The 18,063-nt window shown below is 51.1% G+C and overlaps 1 protein-coding gene across 1 annotated transcript in view; it reads right to left on the reverse strand.

The window, feature by feature from the left end:
- The window catches only part of PLCG2 (phospholipase C gamma 2), a 141,157-nt gene that overhangs the window by 42,239 nt on the left and 80,855 nt on the right, over nucleotides 1-18,063 (reverse strand). Inside the window, exons 10-20 of the mRNA XM_027618978.2 lie at nucleotides 17,705-17,806; nucleotides 16,749-16,867; nucleotides 14,961-15,046; nucleotides 13,656-13,776; nucleotides 12,624-12,792; nucleotides 9,614-9,718; nucleotides 8,546-8,635; nucleotides 7,833-8,008; nucleotides 6,382-6,582; nucleotides 5,296-5,415; nucleotides 645-825 (exon numbers count right to left, since the gene is read on the reverse strand). Of these exons, the coding sequence (XP_027474779.1) occupies nucleotides 645-825; nucleotides 5,296-5,415; nucleotides 6,382-6,582; nucleotides 7,833-8,008; nucleotides 8,546-8,635; nucleotides 9,614-9,718; nucleotides 12,624-12,792; nucleotides 13,656-13,776; nucleotides 14,961-15,046; nucleotides 16,749-16,867; nucleotides 17,705-17,806 (1,470 nt within the window). The remainder of the gene's footprint in view (nucleotides 1-644; nucleotides 826-5,295; nucleotides 5,416-6,381; nucleotides 6,583-7,832; nucleotides 8,009-8,545; nucleotides 8,636-9,613; nucleotides 9,719-12,623; nucleotides 12,793-13,655; nucleotides 13,777-14,960; nucleotides 15,047-16,748; nucleotides 16,868-17,704; nucleotides 17,807-18,063) is intronic.

Genomic DNA, 18,063 nt, shown 5'->3' on the forward strand with positions numbered 1-18,063 from the left:
GTTCTCTTGCTCATTCTCTTGCTGTCTCTCAAATAAATAAGTGAAATATTAAAAAAAAAAATACATCAACGAACCCATGTGACAGGGGCAGAGATAAGGTCTGTTCTCCGCTCAGAACCATCCAGTGGCTCAGAATAAAAGCCAGTGTCTCCCAGGGGCCTGCCCCGCACAAAGCAGTCCTTACTTATGTCTACCCCGACTCTGGCTCACTCAGTGCCGGCCACACCAGCTGCTTCTCTGAGCCTCCAGGCGTGCCCTCACCTCAGGACCTTTGTACTTGCTGTTCTTCCTGTCCGCAGCTGCACGGAACATTCTTCCATGAACTCTAGCGTCTGCTCAAAGATCTCAGTGAGATCTTTCCAGAGCACGCTCGGGAACTGTAGCCCCTTCCCCATCACTGCATCCACGTCTCCACCTGCCCAGTTTTTCTCTATAGTACGTGTCACCCTCTGACACATGATCTGTTTTTTTAATTTATCTCCTTTATTATCGGTCTCCCCTACAGTAGACTGCAAGCAGCATGAGGGCAGGCTCTTTGTCCCCAGGACTGAGAGCAGTACTGGACACGTGGTGAGTGCTCAATAAAGGTTTGCTGGAAGAACGGACAGATGAATGATACTCCCCCGAGCGAATCAACCACCTACCATATTGTAGCGCTCCAGGAGCTCAGGCGTCACAGGGTAGCGCAGTCGCATCTTCCGGTAGAGCGCATGCTTCTCATAGTAGCTGACGAGCTCCACGAGGCTCTCAAAGTAGGCAGAGGTCCCCAGCACAAAGTGCCGGCCATCCCGGTGGATGCGGCAATGCTTTACCTTGCCCCTGGCCCTGGAGGGGGGAGACCACACAGAGTTGGCAACCGAAATCCCAGAAACCAGACAGTTGTTCTATAAGCCCCACTAATTAGAAACCACCTAGCTCTCCATCCTAAGGGGACCAGATAAATGAACAAGGGACGGCCCTCCTGCGGAATACAGTGATGCGGGTCTTTTCAACACAGATACAGAAAAAGCTGTATCTTACAAGAAGTACGGAGTGACTCAACAGCTGGCTTCTCTTGTCTGGCCACTCCGCCCGCCCCCAGTTACAGGACGTGACTTTGGGAAGGTCCTGGTGTCCAGATCAGGTCAGCAGACAATGGCCCAAAGGCCAAATGTGGCCCCCACCTCCACCCCCTGCAGCCCCTGCCCTCGCTTTTGTAAATAAAGTTTTATTGAAACACAGCCACGTTCATCCACTTCCGTGTTGCCCGGGGCTGCTTTCACCCTACAGCGGCAGAGCTGAGTAGCTACAACAGAGGCCCCAGGGCTCGCCAGGCCTATGATATTTACCCTCTGGTCCTTTACAGGAAATGTTTCCTTATCTCTACTCCAGAACTCTGGGATTTGAGGCCCACATCCTTAAATCTTATCTTCAGTGGCCCAACTACTACAACCATGAATTTTTTTTTTTTCCAAAAAGCAAACCAATCTTTATTGCCTCACCCTGCTGACATGAGAGGTGGGAAACCCCCCCCCCCCAAAAAAAACCCCACAATCTTCAGTCTTACCAGCTTTTATCAGCAAGAATAGAAACATTTGGGAAATTAAGCTTTGACCCTACCTTTACAGCCAAAAAGCATCTTTTTAAACTGTCTCAAGGCATAATTACTATGGGTGAACTACTCATCTTTTAAAAACGTTAGAGGGGCGCCTGGGTGGATCAGTCGGTTAAGGTCGTGAGATGGAGCCCTGTGTTGGGCTCCTGTGCTGGGCATGGAGCCTGCTTGGGATTTTCTCTCCCTCCCTCCTCCTCTGCCCCCACCGCCACTCCCCCCCCCCCCCCCCCCCCCCCCCCCGCCGCCAAGCTTGTGCTCTCTCAAATAAATACGCAAATTTTGCACCATAAAGATACTTTTTGTTTTAAAAAACACATACTGTTAAGCCATTTCTTCAGTAAGTCCTGTAAAAAATGTGCTAAAAGATTTCTGCCTCAGTGGCTTATTTGCAGTGATATTTCATTAGTATTTCTTTAAAAAAAAAATTGCTGAGCAGACAAGTTGCAAGATAAAATATAGTATGATCTCATTTGTATTTTTTAAAATTGAATATTTAAAAAAAGGGAATCCCCACACACGAAATGGCACTGTATTTTCTATAGGTACATATACATGGAGGTCATTTTGGTTTTTTGTTTTTTGTTTTTTTTTTTGGTTTTTTGTTTGTTCGTTTGTTTTGGAGTCCACATGGAGACACCAGTTAGAAAACTGTGCTTTCTACCAGGACAAGGACCCAGATGGGAAGGGCCACAGGGGGCTTAGCTTTACTGCAATGTCTTAATTTTTTCTAAGAATATATTCACGTAACCAAGAAATTTTAAACTTTTTACAAAAGCTCGCTAGGGCAGGGAGGCTCTAGGGCATGGAGGTTAGTTAAGAGTGGGGGTCAGGTTCTGGTTCCTTCTGGTAACCTGACTGCATCTTTGTCTCCCTGTCCACAGTGCCGGGGATGGACAGTTCCTGTGTCATGGCAAGTGTTAACACCGCCATCTGACAGCCCAGGGTAAGCCCTCTGCAATGTGTCCGGCACCCCGAGGGTAACCCATACATGAATGGCTAGGAAAACAGAACCAAGGTCAAGCCAAAATGAGCTTTCCTGGCAAGAGAAGAATCAAGAAGGGAGACAGAACAGGGCTGAGCGTGAATTGCACCTTCCAGCCCCCCTGGCTGCTACACGCCCGTGGACACTGTGACCTGAGGTCTTACTCAGCTCTGCCAAGAGGCCCCTGCTCCCATGTCCCACTGAGGTCCACTTTCCACTGATCACACCCAGACAGTAGCTTCATCTCTTTGCATAGACTTGAAAGCGGACATCTGTCCTCTCCTGTAGGTATCTATCCAGAAGTTCAGTCTGTGTTCTCAGAGCCTGGACCACCACCTGGCACAGGAGAGGTACTCCACAGATACTGGGGAGGGGGGGACGAGGAAGGGAGGGAAAGTTCCTGCAGACCTGTGTTCTCCTTCTGCCCGGAGCAAATCCCCACCTGGTCCCCCTCTGTCACCTGCCTGACCACTCTCTGTGGCGCTTTCCGCACAACATTACAGTGATGTGTTTATGTGCCTGACTCTCCTGCCCTGGGCAACACTTAGTGAGGGACAGTGACACCCACCCCACCCCCTGTCCACAGTGGGTTAGAAAAAGTCTGTGTGTCCAGGCCGGGGCAGGGGGAGGTCATCTTTTGACTACTACAGTGACTGCGCCCCCAACAGGCATGCAGTGGGCGGAGACCAGGGAGGTCCACCATCCCAGCACAATGGAAACAGCCTTCCCCTCCTCTCCTCCTAGAGACTCCAGGACCTCCTCACTGGCTGGTTCAGCCAGCAGGTCCTGACCACCTGCTGTTGGCAAGGCAACGCTAAGCAGGAGGGAACTACTCCAGAGAAATACGCGAGTAACAGGACATTTCTCATTCTCATTCTCAGCCAACTGTTGGCCTCATGAGAGCAAAGACTGGGTGGTTTGTACCACTTCTGTGTTTTTGGAGCCCAGCACAGAGCCTGGCACATAGTAGGTGCTCACTGAACATATACTGATCCCTAAAAATTAAAAACTCCAGCTTTTAGGGTACCACCAATCTCACGGGGAGGGCAGATGCGCAAACAGAATGGTGGACGTATAAAATCAAGCCTCCATCTGGGGATCCCATCTTCCTCCACATGGTTCCAGTGAAGTGATTCCAACCATGGCCAACTTGAAGGTCCCCAGTCAGAACTATGACGCCCAGCTCAGGCCGGGGCCAGGGGGAATGGATGTATCACAGGACTCACCTTTCCTACTAGACACTGGTTCCCAAGGTGAAGCCAATGCAGAGTAGCACCACGACACACAGAACTAGTCTCCCGAGGATTGCCAGGTGAGGCTTGGATCCAGGCCTGCTGGAAGCCAGCTTCACCTCTTGAGCGTCTCAGCAAGTAACCAATAAACGCCCTTTTTTGGCTGCTTGGCCACTGAGTTTGGTTTCTGTCACTCGCACCCCAAAGCATCCTGATTGACAGAACTGCAGCACAACTCAATCCCCAACACCCAACATGGTGGCTGGTACAACAGATGTTCACTAAACATGCCCAATCCCATCTGGGTGGTGGAGGCGCCACCAGGAGCTTTGGGGCAAAGGGCAAGACGCCGATGCCAAGTAGCCCAGAGCCTCCCTGTTGGCAGCACAAAGCACAGAGGAGCCCTGCAGCCTGGAGCCGGCACACAGCAGGTGCTCGGTAAATGGCAACAATAATCACCATCACCACCACAACCCACTCACCCAAGAAGGCAGGAATGACGGGGAGAAGGCGGCAGCCTGGTAGGGTCACCAAGGGGGATGGGCCAGGGCAACAGCAATGGAAGGAACAGGAGCAGCCTGGGTGCACCAGGGCCCCTACGGTGCAGCCGGTCACCATCATCACCACATGCAAATGTGGGTCCAGAGCTCCACCTCCTCTCACTTCTCCTAAGAAATCTAAATTTTCAAGTGAAATTCCCCAGTATTTAACATAACCATGCAGGCTGAGGCTCAGTTTAGCCCGTAAACCTCTTGAGAACTTGCCATGAAGACAGCAGGCTTTGAACATGGATAAGTCCAAGTCTACAATTCTGCCTCAGCCCAGGACTAGGCGGCTCTAGACAGGTCGCTTAACCTCTCTGGGCCTCCATTACTTATGGTATCTCATCTACCCCCCTCATGGGCTGCAGTGAAGGACTCCGGCAGAGGAAGCCCCAACATCAGCCCAGGGTCTGGAACGTTAGTTAGGAACTCAATACACTGGGGCAGGGGAGATGGAGGGGCAGTGTAATGAACTGGGTCTGAAACCACCCCCCAACACTGTCACTGGTGGAAACCAGAGGAATCAGGGGTCTTGGGGTGGAATTAAAGTAGAGAACCACAGTCCTAGAGATGGTTGGTCCATACAGCCTTCCCACTGCCAAGGCCGGGTAGCAAGGGCAGAGGGGAGGAAAGCCGGTCCGTCACATCACTGCTCTGTGCTGCCGGGGCTGCCTGGGTCCAAATCCCAGCTCCACCACTTACTGGCTGCACGTGTCAGCAAGTTACTCAACCTCTCTGTGCCTCGGTTTCCTCCCCTGAACAGTAAGGATCATGGTCCTAAAGTTGCTGGAAGACGGAATGAGTCCACAGAACAGGCGCTACTCTCAAGGACACAGACCCGGGCCCCACACCCTGACAGCTCCCATTAGCGGCCCTTGCTCCCCACACCTGTCCTTCCCAGGCCTCCTCTGCCGAGCGAGAGCCGGCCCCCACCCGCCCGCTCACCTGAAGGTGATGGCGTAGGAGTCGGTGCCCTCCCGCCTCCGGATCAGGAAGGCGCCGTCCCGGGGAACCCTCATTAGCATGTCCTCTGCTTCCCCACGGCTGAGCCCGTCGTAGTACCACCTGCGGCATGGGGAAACGGCCACGTGAGAGCACCACCCACCGAGCGGGTGGCACTGGGCTCCGAGGATACCTGGAGTATGGCCCCAGAAACCACCACGGAACTTACACCGTGGGCTCCCCCACCCAAAAGCACCGCTGAAGACAGCAATTTTTTTTAGGAGACCACCAAGATGTAGCCCGGGTAAAACATTCCTATGGTAGGTCTGCTTGGAGCGTGAGAGAATAAATTTAACTGTGTCCTCCCGCCCCATCAGCCTGACTCAGGGCCAGCATCCATCACTGCAGAGAACAGAAAATCGGAGGCCGAGAACACAGGGAACAGAGTTTTAGAAAGGTCTTTTGGTTTGGCTGGTCTTTGGTTACTTTCAAAGATATGAAATAGCAAATTTTAAAAGGCAATCTATATGAATATAGACAAAAGTGAGAAAGCTGCTACAAGTTACAAGGACTCTCAGTAAGGTACATTTTAGCAGGCTTCTGCTTAAAAAGAGCTCCCCCCCCCCCCCGCAACTTATTTCCAGAATTGGTTAACCCTTTGCAAGGCATAACTAATATTCATTTCACTGGATAAGAAATGAAGGGGAAATGTGTACAATTACTTTCCTTCTTGTTCACTTTCACAGTGAAAAGGAATGAGCTTTGACAAGCAGAATGATATCACCCGGCCAAAATTCACCTCCGAAAATCAGAGCCCCAGAGCTCAGGACTGTGAAGGTAAAGGAGAAGAAGGGCAGGGAGAGGCCGAGGGAAAGAGAAAGTAGGGGGAGTAGGTGTTTGGAAACTGGGGCCATCCTGGGGAATTTAAGAGATCCCAGGGGACCTGGGTGAGGGGCCTCGTGGGAAGCTAGGCCCCAGCACACCCACAAGACTGGCTTTTCTGACTGGGAAGCCCAATCCACCTGGGCGTCTGCACCCACTAAACCTGGCGCTTGAGGTCTGCTGCCCCGGGAGCACAGGCACACATACGGCTTTGACTCGTGGGGGTTGGGGTTGGGCACAGGGTCGGTGAGCCGAAGCTCGAACTCCGTGCAGCGCAGGTGCGTCTCGCGGTAGTGCTGGATGAGGGCATAGATGCTGGTGAACATGATGTTGTCAGTCAGGAAGTACTTCATGGTCCCACCCTCCATGGTGGAACGGATCCGGCAGTGCTGGACCCGGCCAGACCGCCTGTCGGGAGAGGGACAGCATTAGCACCGAGGCTGGGGCCCACCGGCCCTGCCTGTACCCAGGGTGTCAGAGAACGTGACGAGGGAGGGAAGGGGGGGTGGCCAGAACTGTGGCCAGGGGCACTGACGGGGAGGCACTACATGCGGCCACACAGGCCTCCCTCTGCTCTTAGAACAGGCTTGGGCTTTAGCGCAGGCTGGTCCTTTAGCCTGGATTCCAGAACATTCTACCTACTTCGTCCACCTACTTTTACCTACATAACTCCTAACTCTGGAGCCAGATGGCCTAGGTGTAAATACTGACTCAGCCACTTATGTGCTAAGTGACCTTGAACAAGTGACTTGTCCTCTCTGAGCCTCCACATCATCATCCTGTGGTCTGTCCTCGCTGAGCTGTCCTGAGGACTGAACAAGGTCACACACAAAATGTGCCTAGAATGCTGTCTGGCACATGGGAAGCATCTTGTAGGTGTAAGCTGTCACTATTATAGGTATGTTGTTATAATGGGTCTCCAAGGAAACACCACTTCTTGCAGGAAGTCTTCCCTGACCACTCCCGCCCCCAACATTACATCAAGCCCTGCTTTTACGGACTTTTGTAACATTTAGCATTTTTTGCATTGCACGTATCACAACTACAATTATAGAGAATCAATTCCTTTTTCATTGTCTATTTCCCTGACCAGACTCTAATCTCCATCAGGACAGGGATCCTGTCTGTCTTACCGTAGTGCCCAGCACAGAGCAATCACTCAATGAATACCCTTTAGTGAATGAAGGTACTAATGAGTGAGTGAGTGAGAAAGCTCACAACAGCTCCATAAAGCCACCTTTAGGATCTCTATTTTAGAGACAAGGAAACAGAGATTGCAGGAGGTTGAGTGACTTACCCAGGGGCACCCCACCTGCTCTAGAGCCAGGACTGGAGGGTTGGGGGTGTGTGAATGAGGCCACATTGTCCTTAGTGCAGGGTCAGATCCTGTCATTACTTAAAATGTTGATGATACTGTGTTCATCATGGATTTTTCATTACTTCTGATTTTTAAAAAATACTGCATTGAAATACCACTAATCTTGATCGCTAAGTGTCCCGGCCCTCACCTGCCTCAGCCCACCCCTGCCCCGCACGGATTCCTAAATGAAGCTCGGGGTTGTGGGCTAGGCCTGAGCTCGCACAACTCGCCGCATGCTCCCCCCCCTCCCCCCGCCACTGCCCTGGCCAGCCGCGAGGGGAAGGCAGCATGCCCCTACCAGAAGGACAGGGTGTAGTCGTTGGGGAAGGTCTTGCTCTCCCGCACCAGGAAGGTCCCGTCCTTGCCCCCCGTCTCCGCACAGTATTCCTGCAGCAGCTTCTCGGCACTTGTCCTCTTTTCTACCTTCTTGTGGAACCACTCCTCCCCAAAATGCAGCTCTGTCGGGGGTGTATCCTGGGCCACAAAGAGAGGAGTTTCTGAAAACCTGGCTCGGGACTGGAGAGCAGACAGGCTGGCTTCAGCTTGCCCTCACCCCAAGAAGTCTGGGAAGATGGCTTCCACTGCCCTCCCTTGCCTGCCATCATGGGTGGTGGCCTCCTGGAGTCCTAAGACATGGGCTAAGGGGTCCCCGGTACAGGTTTCAACTCTATTGTATAAGGAGTCTGAGAGCGATAATGCCCAGGGGGCTGCACTCAAGAAACAGCACCAAGGATGGCCAGGAGCTGGAGGGGAGAGGGCAGGAAAGCTGGGAATGTGGCTGGAGGTGGGGCTGGACAGAGCATCCAAAGGTCCTCCCCTCCCACTCGGAGCACAGACCCATCAGGCCCTTCAGGGAGCAGCAAAGAACCACTTGAATCTCATTGGTTGCCCAGCCAGCCAATCAGAAAAGAGCCAGGCAGACCTGGGTACCAAAGAGGCAGCTCCTTGGGCTGAGGATGTCGGGGCCTGGGGGCCATGGAGCAAGGACAGGTTGGAGGCTGTGTCCCCTACCTGGGGCAGCTCCTCTTCTGCAGTCTGTTCAATATCGTCACTGAATGACAGCTTGGCACTGGCAATGGCACAGTAGTGCCGAGTCCATTTCTAGAAAGGGAAACCAACATTAGCTCTCCCCTCCGTCTCTGCCCCATGAACTCTGGGGCCCCGCCCGGCATGACCCCAGGATTTAAGAGGGATGAACCTTTCCTGCTTTTCATGGACATTTATGGTAGTTTCATGGAATTCCATCCCCTTCAAGACGTTTCTTTTAAAACATCTGTTTTTGGGTTCTTTTGGCATTTTCAGGACTTTTTTAATTCACTGTGTCTAAGGGTTGATACAACTTAGTATCAAATTTCTAGTTCATGTTTATTTAATGTGAAGCCTTTTATGAAAGACGGGATTGTTTTTTGGGTCTCGTGACTGTCTTTTTGTATTACCTCCACTTTTTATGACTTTCAAGATTTCTCAGCCAGTCTGTCTAGCGACTCTTCAACATCTGTGACTTAATCCTTTATTTAAACATTAACAATTTTTATATTCCTAGGATGTAAGGACAGACATATCAAAATATATGCAAATGGATTTGTATGTTAGGTTAAGAGACGTGAGAAGTGGCATTAGCATTCAAAATGCATTCCTCTCACCAAAATAAGGGTTCTGCAGGAACTGTGCCAGATTGAAGGGTACTAAGGAGTTAGGACAACCAAATACACTGTCACATCCTGGACTGACCCTTGGACCAAAAAAAGGACATCAGGAGACCAACTGGTAAAACTGAAATAAGGTCCACGAATTAATTAGTGGTATTGCACCAATGTTCATTTCCTGCTTCCAATAATTACACTCTGGTTATGGAGGACGTTAGTATTTGGGGAAGCTGACTGAAGAGCATGTAAAAATTCTTTGTGTTTGTGCATGTAAATGCATAGTATATTATGTGAAATATAAAGTAATTTCAAAGTAAAACATTAATAATGCAAAAAAAAGGTCAAAATGGGAGTAAGAGAGGAATATTCTCAGAGTTCTCTAGTAGGCCTCAGATGCACTCAAGGCTCTGAGAAGGGGTGCAGGGAGACCCACCTGGTCGATGGAATCCCACATGTACAGTTCACCCTGTTGCTTGTGCTCATCTTTTTTGTCCTCCATGTCGACATCCACGTCGCCTCGGGGGCCCAGCTTCTTATGCTGAGGGGAAAAAATACACATAGCCTGTCTCCTTCAAGACCCAAGTTTAGGATCTTTGAGCCAGCAAGCACTCATCCACATCAGCCAGCCAGCCAGCCAGCATCTATCTGTCGCATCCACCTCAGGGCCTTTGCACTGCCTGTTCTCTCCGCCTGGTTTCTCTCTCACTACATTCAGCTCTCTGCTCAGTGTCACCTCCTCAGATGAGCTTTCCCTGACTACTTGATCTAAAAATAGCCTCCACTCCCCTTTCCACCCCTGTCACTCTCTGGCCCCTGGGAGTTATTTTCCATACTCTTGGCCCTTTGTGTATCTGTCTATCTGTATTCTGGCTTCCCTGCCAAAAAATATAAGCCCCACCAGGGCAGGACTTCGTGCTGTCCCCTGTTGAATCTCCTGTGGCAGTTCAGCAAATAGTAAGTGCTCAATAAACATTCAGTGTATCAGCAATACCACCTGCATGCCCCACATTCTCTGGCACACACAGGGAAAGGCAGGAACAGCCTGTCCGGGAGCCCAGACTGCAGGGCAGTGGACTACATACCGGGGATGCATAATTAAGCTGCTTTATCAGCTGTGTGACCCTAGGCAGGAGGCTGCACTTCTCTGGGCCTCACAGTTCTCACCAGGGAGACTAAGACAGTGACTACAACAACCTACATCCAGGTGGGTACTGACACCCACCCAGGCCAGCATTTGTAAACACTTGATTCCGGTGGCCCGGTGGAGGGAGCTCAGGATTGGGAGTCTGTCCAGGGCTCGAATGTGGGGCCTTACTATAGCTGTGTGACAACTAGTTTCAGTCTCAGTCATTTCCTCTATGAAATGGGGTTAACGACAGCCCCTGCTGGGTCCTGTCAGCTAATGGGCATGAAAGACACCTGTCAACACTGAGGCATGATGTGTTTCATTTTGAACGGCCTTGAATTACTTCTTGGGCAAGAACTAACCACAACCTCAGCTAAGCGACCTTCTAGACCTCAAGGTCCCCATCTGGAAAGTGGGCCCGGGGCCTGGGATTTGCCACCTCTCAGGGCTGTAGGAGACTGGGCAGTATTTAGTGTCATGCCTAGCCAGGCTCACAAATGCTATTCCTGCCCTCTTTCCTGAAACAGGAGGGAGCCAAGAAGTACCAGCAGGAGGCAATGGGTGCTCTGACCGGGGCTGTCACTACGTCACACCCTAAAACAAGAGCCAGGAAACCTCTGGGGACACACAGAGAACAGTCAAGAAAGCAAAGGTACAGAGAAATGCAGACTCACTGACCTAATGCCTAAGAAGCTGTAGACCCTCCCGAGCCGAGCTCCTTTGGCCTCTAGTCCACCTTCCCCAGGTTGGAAGTTTCCCTTGGTGTCTCAGGGAAAAGTGCCCCAGGGTCTTAGCCAAATCCTGTAGATATGCTGGTGCTTTTACCCTGAAAGCACCAACACCCCATCCTCTGGATGAACCTCTGAGAAAGCTCCCTCACACCATTTGACACGTCTCTGTTGACAGGTCTGTCTCCCCACTAGACCATGACTTCCTGGCACACAGGGATTATACCCAGTGCCTCTTGATGGCCCAGTGACAATCTAGGGAATGTGCCCCACGTTCATACCACCACACATTTGTGGATGTTATTCCCCCAACCTGAGAGCACTGCCCCCTCTCTGCCTAATAAACATCTGTCCACTCTTCCATATGAACCTGCTACTTGTCAACAAAATCCATCCCACTGCTTCTACCAACGGCCACCCAGCTGGAGACTTCACGTCCAGCCCCCTTTGTGGGAGGTGTGGTCATGTGACAGTTCTCACACACAGGGCAGCACAGGCTGGGAAATACCAACCTGCATCCTGCTTATTTGCCAGAAATTGCGGACCTTGGACACACTCACGTTGCCCTTTCCATGGGCTGGAGCTCAGGTGAGCCTACAACTCAACATCAACCCCACACACGGGGACAATGCCCCAGGGCAGACCCTCCACCCAGTTTCTGTGCCAGGGACCTCCTTCAAAGTTGGGGAAGATGATGGGCCCCTTTCTCAGAACAACATTGATAATGCATAGAATAAGAGAAACTATACTGAAATACAGTTATTAACATATCAAATATTTATAATATAAACAGATGTCCTTCCTTATTAACTTTTTATACAAGATCTAGAGTCAAATCTATTAACTACCATAATTTCAAAGTAGTGATGAGGACAAGATCATTTTGAGATATTTGTAGTAACTGTAAACATGATATGAAAATATCCATGATTTCCACTGGTGACAAAGCCCCAAGTGGCTTGTTGCCAATATTCACAATGGAAGGAAATGTTAAGTTTTACTTACAGGTTAATCAAAGTAAAGAGGCAACATTTTCCCCCAAAGTTCACATGCTACCATATCCCAGATTCTAACTGTGGATTCTCTGGAGGGGTCTACAGAACCCCAGCTGAAAATCCTTTCCCTAGGAGACTGTAGAACAAGATAAGAGGGTGCTGGTTCCCTTGATAGCCTTGTGGACCAGAGCTCAAACCTTCTAGAACACTCTCCCTCAGCCAAAGAAGAAATGACCTCTCCTATGCTTTAAGCCACTATATATCTGGTCTCTCTTAGTAATACAGATCCCCTCTCCCCGGTGTCCCTGGCACTCTCGGGCACGGCTGATCCTTCATCCCTCCCCATAGCACTTGGCAAGCCACCCCCTTCGTCCATTAGCACAAGCAGCCTTTTGGGGCAACTGTCTCCCTCCAGTCCATGTCTATCTCACACACTGGACTGGGACACAGAGGCACCCAGAGGTGAAATGACCCTGCCCAGCGTCGCTGAGGGAGTTAGCAAGGAGAGCTGGTGTGAGTCCAGGCAGTGGGACCAGGAGCCTGGGCTCTGAGCCACCTGGTCTCCTGAGTGACAGGCCACCCAGGGCCACCTACCTTGATGATGATCTTCTCCCGCAGCTGGCTGGGTGAGGGCAGCTGGTCCGCGCTGGCCTCCGTGGGCTTCGTCAGCAGCTGGTCGCCAAACACCTCCTTGAACACCCTGGCCATGTGGCGCTGCTGCTCCACGCAACAGTGCTCCTCGATGGACAGGATCACGGGGAAGCTGTGTGCGGGCAGAGCCAGCTCAGCTCAGCAGGGGGCGGGGACCGGGAACCAGAGGTCACTGGTTTCCCAGAGCCAGCCTCCTCCCCACGCCAGGACCAGGGAGGGACTTGCACTTTTGGCCTGTAGGGGGCGCCAATGCTCAGCTGAAGATTTGTTGGGTGCAACCCGAGGATGGAGGCGGGGCAGAGTGTGTGTGTGTGTGTGTGTGTGTGTGTGTGTGTGTGTGTGTGTGTGAGAGAGAGAGAGAGAGAGAGAGACACTGTGATTGTGTGTGACTGTGTGTGAGACTGTGACTGCATATGACTGTGTGAGAGACTGTGTGTGTGAAACTGTATGTGACTATGTGTGTGTGTGTGTGTGATTGTGTGTGACTATGACTGTGTGTGAGACTGTGAGACTGTGTGTGACTGCGACTGTGTGTGAGACTGTGACTGTGTGTGTGTGTGACTGTGTATGACTGTGCGAGAGACTATGTGACTGTGTGAGACTGTATGACTGTGGCTGTGTGTGTGTGTGTGTGACTGTGTGTGAGAGACTGTGTGTGAGACTGTGTGTGACTGTGTGTGACAGTGACTGTGCGTGTGAGACTGTATGTGACTATGTGTGACTGTGTGAGACTGTGTGTGTGTGAGACTATGTGTGTGCAACTGTGTGTGACTGTGTGAGACTGTATGTGACTGTGTGAGACTGAGACTGTGTGACTGTGACTGTGTATGTGTAAGACTGTATGTGACTGTGTGTGACTGTGTGTGTGTGTGTGTGTGTGTGTGTGAGAGACTGTGTGTGACTGTGTGTGCATGCACGAGGGCGACTGTCCACCTTTCCCTTAAAGACGAACCACCAGGAAATCAGTCAACGGACCTTGAAGTGACAAAGGCATGGTCTTTGATGGCCTGCACGACGTCATCAAACTTGATCTTGGTGGTCCGTGTCCAGCCGTGGTAGATGATGGGCTTCCCGTCCGGCCCATCCCAGCAGTCCACTGAGGGAAGAAACGTGTAGTCTCAACACCCGGCCTGTCTCTCCCCACCTCAAGAGTCCACTGATGGCAGTCACACTGTGGAGGGGTGGGCAGCTGCAAGCTCGGCCCCGGCCCCCCACCATGGCTCAGTCACTAGGACATGGGGGCCACACCCAGTAATTCCCCTCAGGGGGCAGCAACACGAGGACTCCCGTTATCTGTGTACGTGCATTACTCCTGCAGTTACGGGAAGACTCTGGTTGCTTAATTAAAGGTCCCCAGTACATTTGTCCCAAAGAAACTAATTTCAATGTTTCCTTTTTTTTTTAAAAGAGATTTGTAATGTGGGATTTTTTTCTGATTTCACTTGGCTTGCTTTTTCTAATGGAAATAATAAAAGCAATGAAACGTTTACTTTTTTAAAGTTCACAGGAAAATATTCCAACAGAACTTGATTATGTAGAAGGTGAACGTCCCCTCTATTTTCAACCCCCAGAGGTAAGAGGAGCTGACCGTTTCAAACTTGATTTTTTCACATTTGCTTTTTTCTGGGGTGGAGGGCATACATCAGGCAAACGTCTGTAGGAATAAGCGCCATTCGAGTCTGATGCTCTGATGAATGTGCTTGATAAAACTGGAACTTCCATCAGTGCTCTGTGCCCTTTCTCAGCCCAGTACACCCACCCGCCTTTGGTGGCGCAGTCAGGCCAGGAGGAAGCAGCGGGCTCCTGAGTGCGTCCAGGGGCCTGGATCGTCTGTGCTGGGGTGACTGTGAGCAACTGTGAAAAGCAGGTAGGCCAGATGCTAAAACATAGAGGGCTCCTGCCTTCCTCAAATAACAGCCTGGAGGGAAGCTGAAGGAGAAAATAGCGTAACAAAGCCATCTTTGGTACTGGACTCCCAGCCCTGCCACTACATCAGGACATTCTCTAGATGCCCCAAACCACTGCCTCAGGGTTTCTGACTCCAGCCCAGCCAGGCTCAACACCATACCTTGTCCAGGGGGAAATCTTCTGGGGAAAGGTGCCTAGCATTTGGTGGCCATATCCTCCACCCCCAGATGCTACGGGCACCCGGGTCCTCCCTTTGCCTGTCCCACTCACCCCCACGACTCAGGCCTTTCAGACAACAAAAAGCATCGAGCAGCTACTTGGCAGACCTCAATTCACCGTACGTGTCATCTCCACTGGGAAAATGGTACTCACGCTCAATGCAGCGACACCCCATCCGCAGGCAGCGGATATATGCTTCCGTGGACGACTCGCTCCGCAGCTGGTCACCAGTGAGGTACCTGAGGGAGAGGAGGCGGTGGCCATGTGGGGGCAGGGCTGCACCTTGGGGCATCCTGGGGAACTTCTCAGTCCAAGTGCCCAACATCCTGAATCCTTCCTGTCTAAAAGATCCATGGTTAGGATCTGGGCCAGACACAAGCAATCGTGTGGCCACACCAGTCACGAGCTTTAGGCTCAAGGCCAAAATCGCAGGATGTGGACAATAGCCACCTTGGCGATCCTAGGGAAGAGTCAAGACTGTGTATTCTTTGGAGAAGAACTTGGTCAAAGGGTATCAGGAGTGAAACTGACATATAGCAATCAATTAATGACCCTACTACCCCACCCACCACCACCATGGTGCCCAGGAGGCCCTTAGTCCAATGATGGGCCACCATTTTGGTATCAGGGCTCCAGGCCGGGCACAGCTCTTGAAGAACTATTGCTGGAATTCACTATGCTTTGAACTCTGTCCACCAAAACTGACATAAAAATGCGTATTTGTATGCACTTTCCTCCTCTCCATGTCCGCACCCCCCCACCCCTTTTAAGAGGTCACGTTCCTTCACTATCCTCTGGGTTTGGTAGGATTCAGCACTCTAAGCCAACAGACATGGTGGGAAAGCGAGAATCACGCAATCAATTTGCCCCTAAGAAGACGTCACCTTCCAAAATGCCGTCTCTCTGACTCCTGGGCCTGTGGTGACACTTGGGAAGGTAACAATCTGCCAGGTGCCCAGGCCCCAAGACTTTCACCCTCTCACCTTACAAGCAGACTAAATACAGGAACCTGAGTGCAACATCCACTTCTCCCTTCCAGTCTACCCTCTCTTTTGCAATCAGGATAATCTTCCAAAAATGTAAACGTGAATGTGTTGCTCTCTGCCTTCAAAGCCATCAGCGGCTCCTACTGCCAAGTGACCTTTGCTGTGATTTAAAAGGTTCCACTCAAGCAGAACTGGTGTCCTCCTCTCCTGCAACTCACCCTCCTGGATTCTACAGTCTAATCCCCCTCAGTTCCTCCTGCCCCTGGACCTTTGCACGTGCGGTTCCCCCTTGCCTCACCACCTGTTCTCTCATCAATTCCTGTTGATCCTTGAATCAAAGGAGGCCTTCTGGGGTACCTGGCGGGGAGCTCACTCAGTTGGGTGTGGTACTCTTGATTTCAGCTTGTGACCTTGGGGTCCTGGGATCGGGCCCTGCACGGGGCTCCACACTCGGCGGGGAGTCTGCTGGTCTCCCTCTCCCTCTGCCCCTCCCCCAGCTCATGGGCTTGCACTCTCTCTCTCTCTAAAATAGATAAATAAATCTTTAACACAAAACAGAACAAAACAAAGGAGGCCTTTTCCCCTCCAAGTACATAAGGACAGAGCTGCTTCTGCTCTCTTCCCTGCTATATCCCCAGCACCCAGCAAGCACAGGGCCCAGCACAGGGCAGACACTCAAATATCAGCTCAAAAACTCATTCAGTTGCTTTGCCGTGGCTACTAAGAGATGTCCGTGAAAACCAGCTTTGCCAACTTGCTTTTTAGGGTCATAGAAAAAAAACATGATTATTGCAAATACCAACTGGGAAAGGGCCGGGTGCATTCCCATGCCCCTTTCAGAAGCTTTTGTACGTTCTAGTCTGAGGAGTGTGCCTTGCACTCTGCCCGCTCCCACACGCTTCACCAGAGCTGGGCGCAGCCGCCCGGCCCATCACAGGCTCACCGAGAAACTCACGTGTTATGCGAAGAGGAGATCCAGTAATGGGACAAGGGGTTGTTCATGTCCTGCATGTCCACCGCATCGTACTTCTCATCCCAGATGCTGTTCTCCCGCGAAAACAGGTACGTGAGGAACTAGGAGAGTCACAGAGACGAGATCCTCAACGAGGATGATGAGGATGGGTGGGGCCTGGATCTTTCTGGTCTCGGCCAACACAGGGAGATGGCAGCTCTGATACGGGAACTCACAAGAAGGTCTCCTGGCCTCAGGTACCCAAATTTGTAACGCAGAACGCTCAGATTGCAAGAGAATATACGGACACATGTTTTCACTCAACTGGGTGACGTTTCCCTTTGTAACGTGTAGCCTAAAATAGTTGATACAAGCGTACAGGCCTCCCACGTGTAAGTTTTAAGGCATAATAATACCATGAATATTTGTACTCAAACTACCCAACCTAAAGCAAAAGAACATCACCGGTATCCTATCATCGAAAAGGCAGGAAATTTCCTACCCCAATTCCTCACTCGCCCCTTTAAAAAAAAAAAAAAATCAGATTGAGTGGCACGAGGCTACACTCTGCTGCCTGGGACCAGCCTTACATGAGGCAGGAGTACTACAGTTCTCCTCTCGGCCCCACCTCCCCTGCTGCTTCACCCAGGGCAGATGCAGGCGCCCCATCGACCTTCAAATCTGGTCGCTGTGCTTGTGATTGCTAGATGCTCCCTGGCAGCAGACGTCCTCTGGCGGGGAAAGCCAAGAAACCACCCAGGATACACAGCCCAGTAGAGAAGGATGAGCAAGACAGAAGGCTATAATTCAGAACCTAGAAGAAAACCAGCTCTCAACCAACAGAGTCAATTGGGGGGCAGATAACAGCAAAGCCCTCCAAGTGGAGAGAACCAGAAAAAAGCCAGAGGTCATAGACGTGAATCAAAAAGTCAAGGCAAGCTGACAAGGAGCCCACTCACCTCATCGACAAACAAGAAGGGCTCGGCAGTTTCCCTCATGGTGTCGTCGATAAACTTAGTCATCCGCTCACGGACTTTGTTCAGATCCTGAGCCCAAAGCTCCTTCGAATGACAGAGAGAACAAGAAATCATCAGAAAGAGGACTGGCAAAATCCTTCATCTCTCAGGATCCAGTTTCCCATCAAAGACCAAAATATCAACGTATTTCAGATGCATATGCAATCAGGCGCCACGTATCACACATTACTCTGTACAGGATGAACCTTGTCTGTAAAGGACCAGAGGGTTAAACATTTTAGCCTTTGGGTCACAACCACTCAATTCTGCTCCTGTACTGCAAAAGGAGCCATAGACAATAC

This window comes from Zalophus californianus, chromosome 17 (genome assembly GCF_009762305.2).
Source record: "Zalophus californianus isolate mZalCal1 chromosome 17, mZalCal1.pri.v2, whole genome shotgun sequence".
NCBI lineage: Eukaryota > Metazoa > Chordata > Mammalia > Carnivora > Otariidae > Zalophus > Zalophus californianus.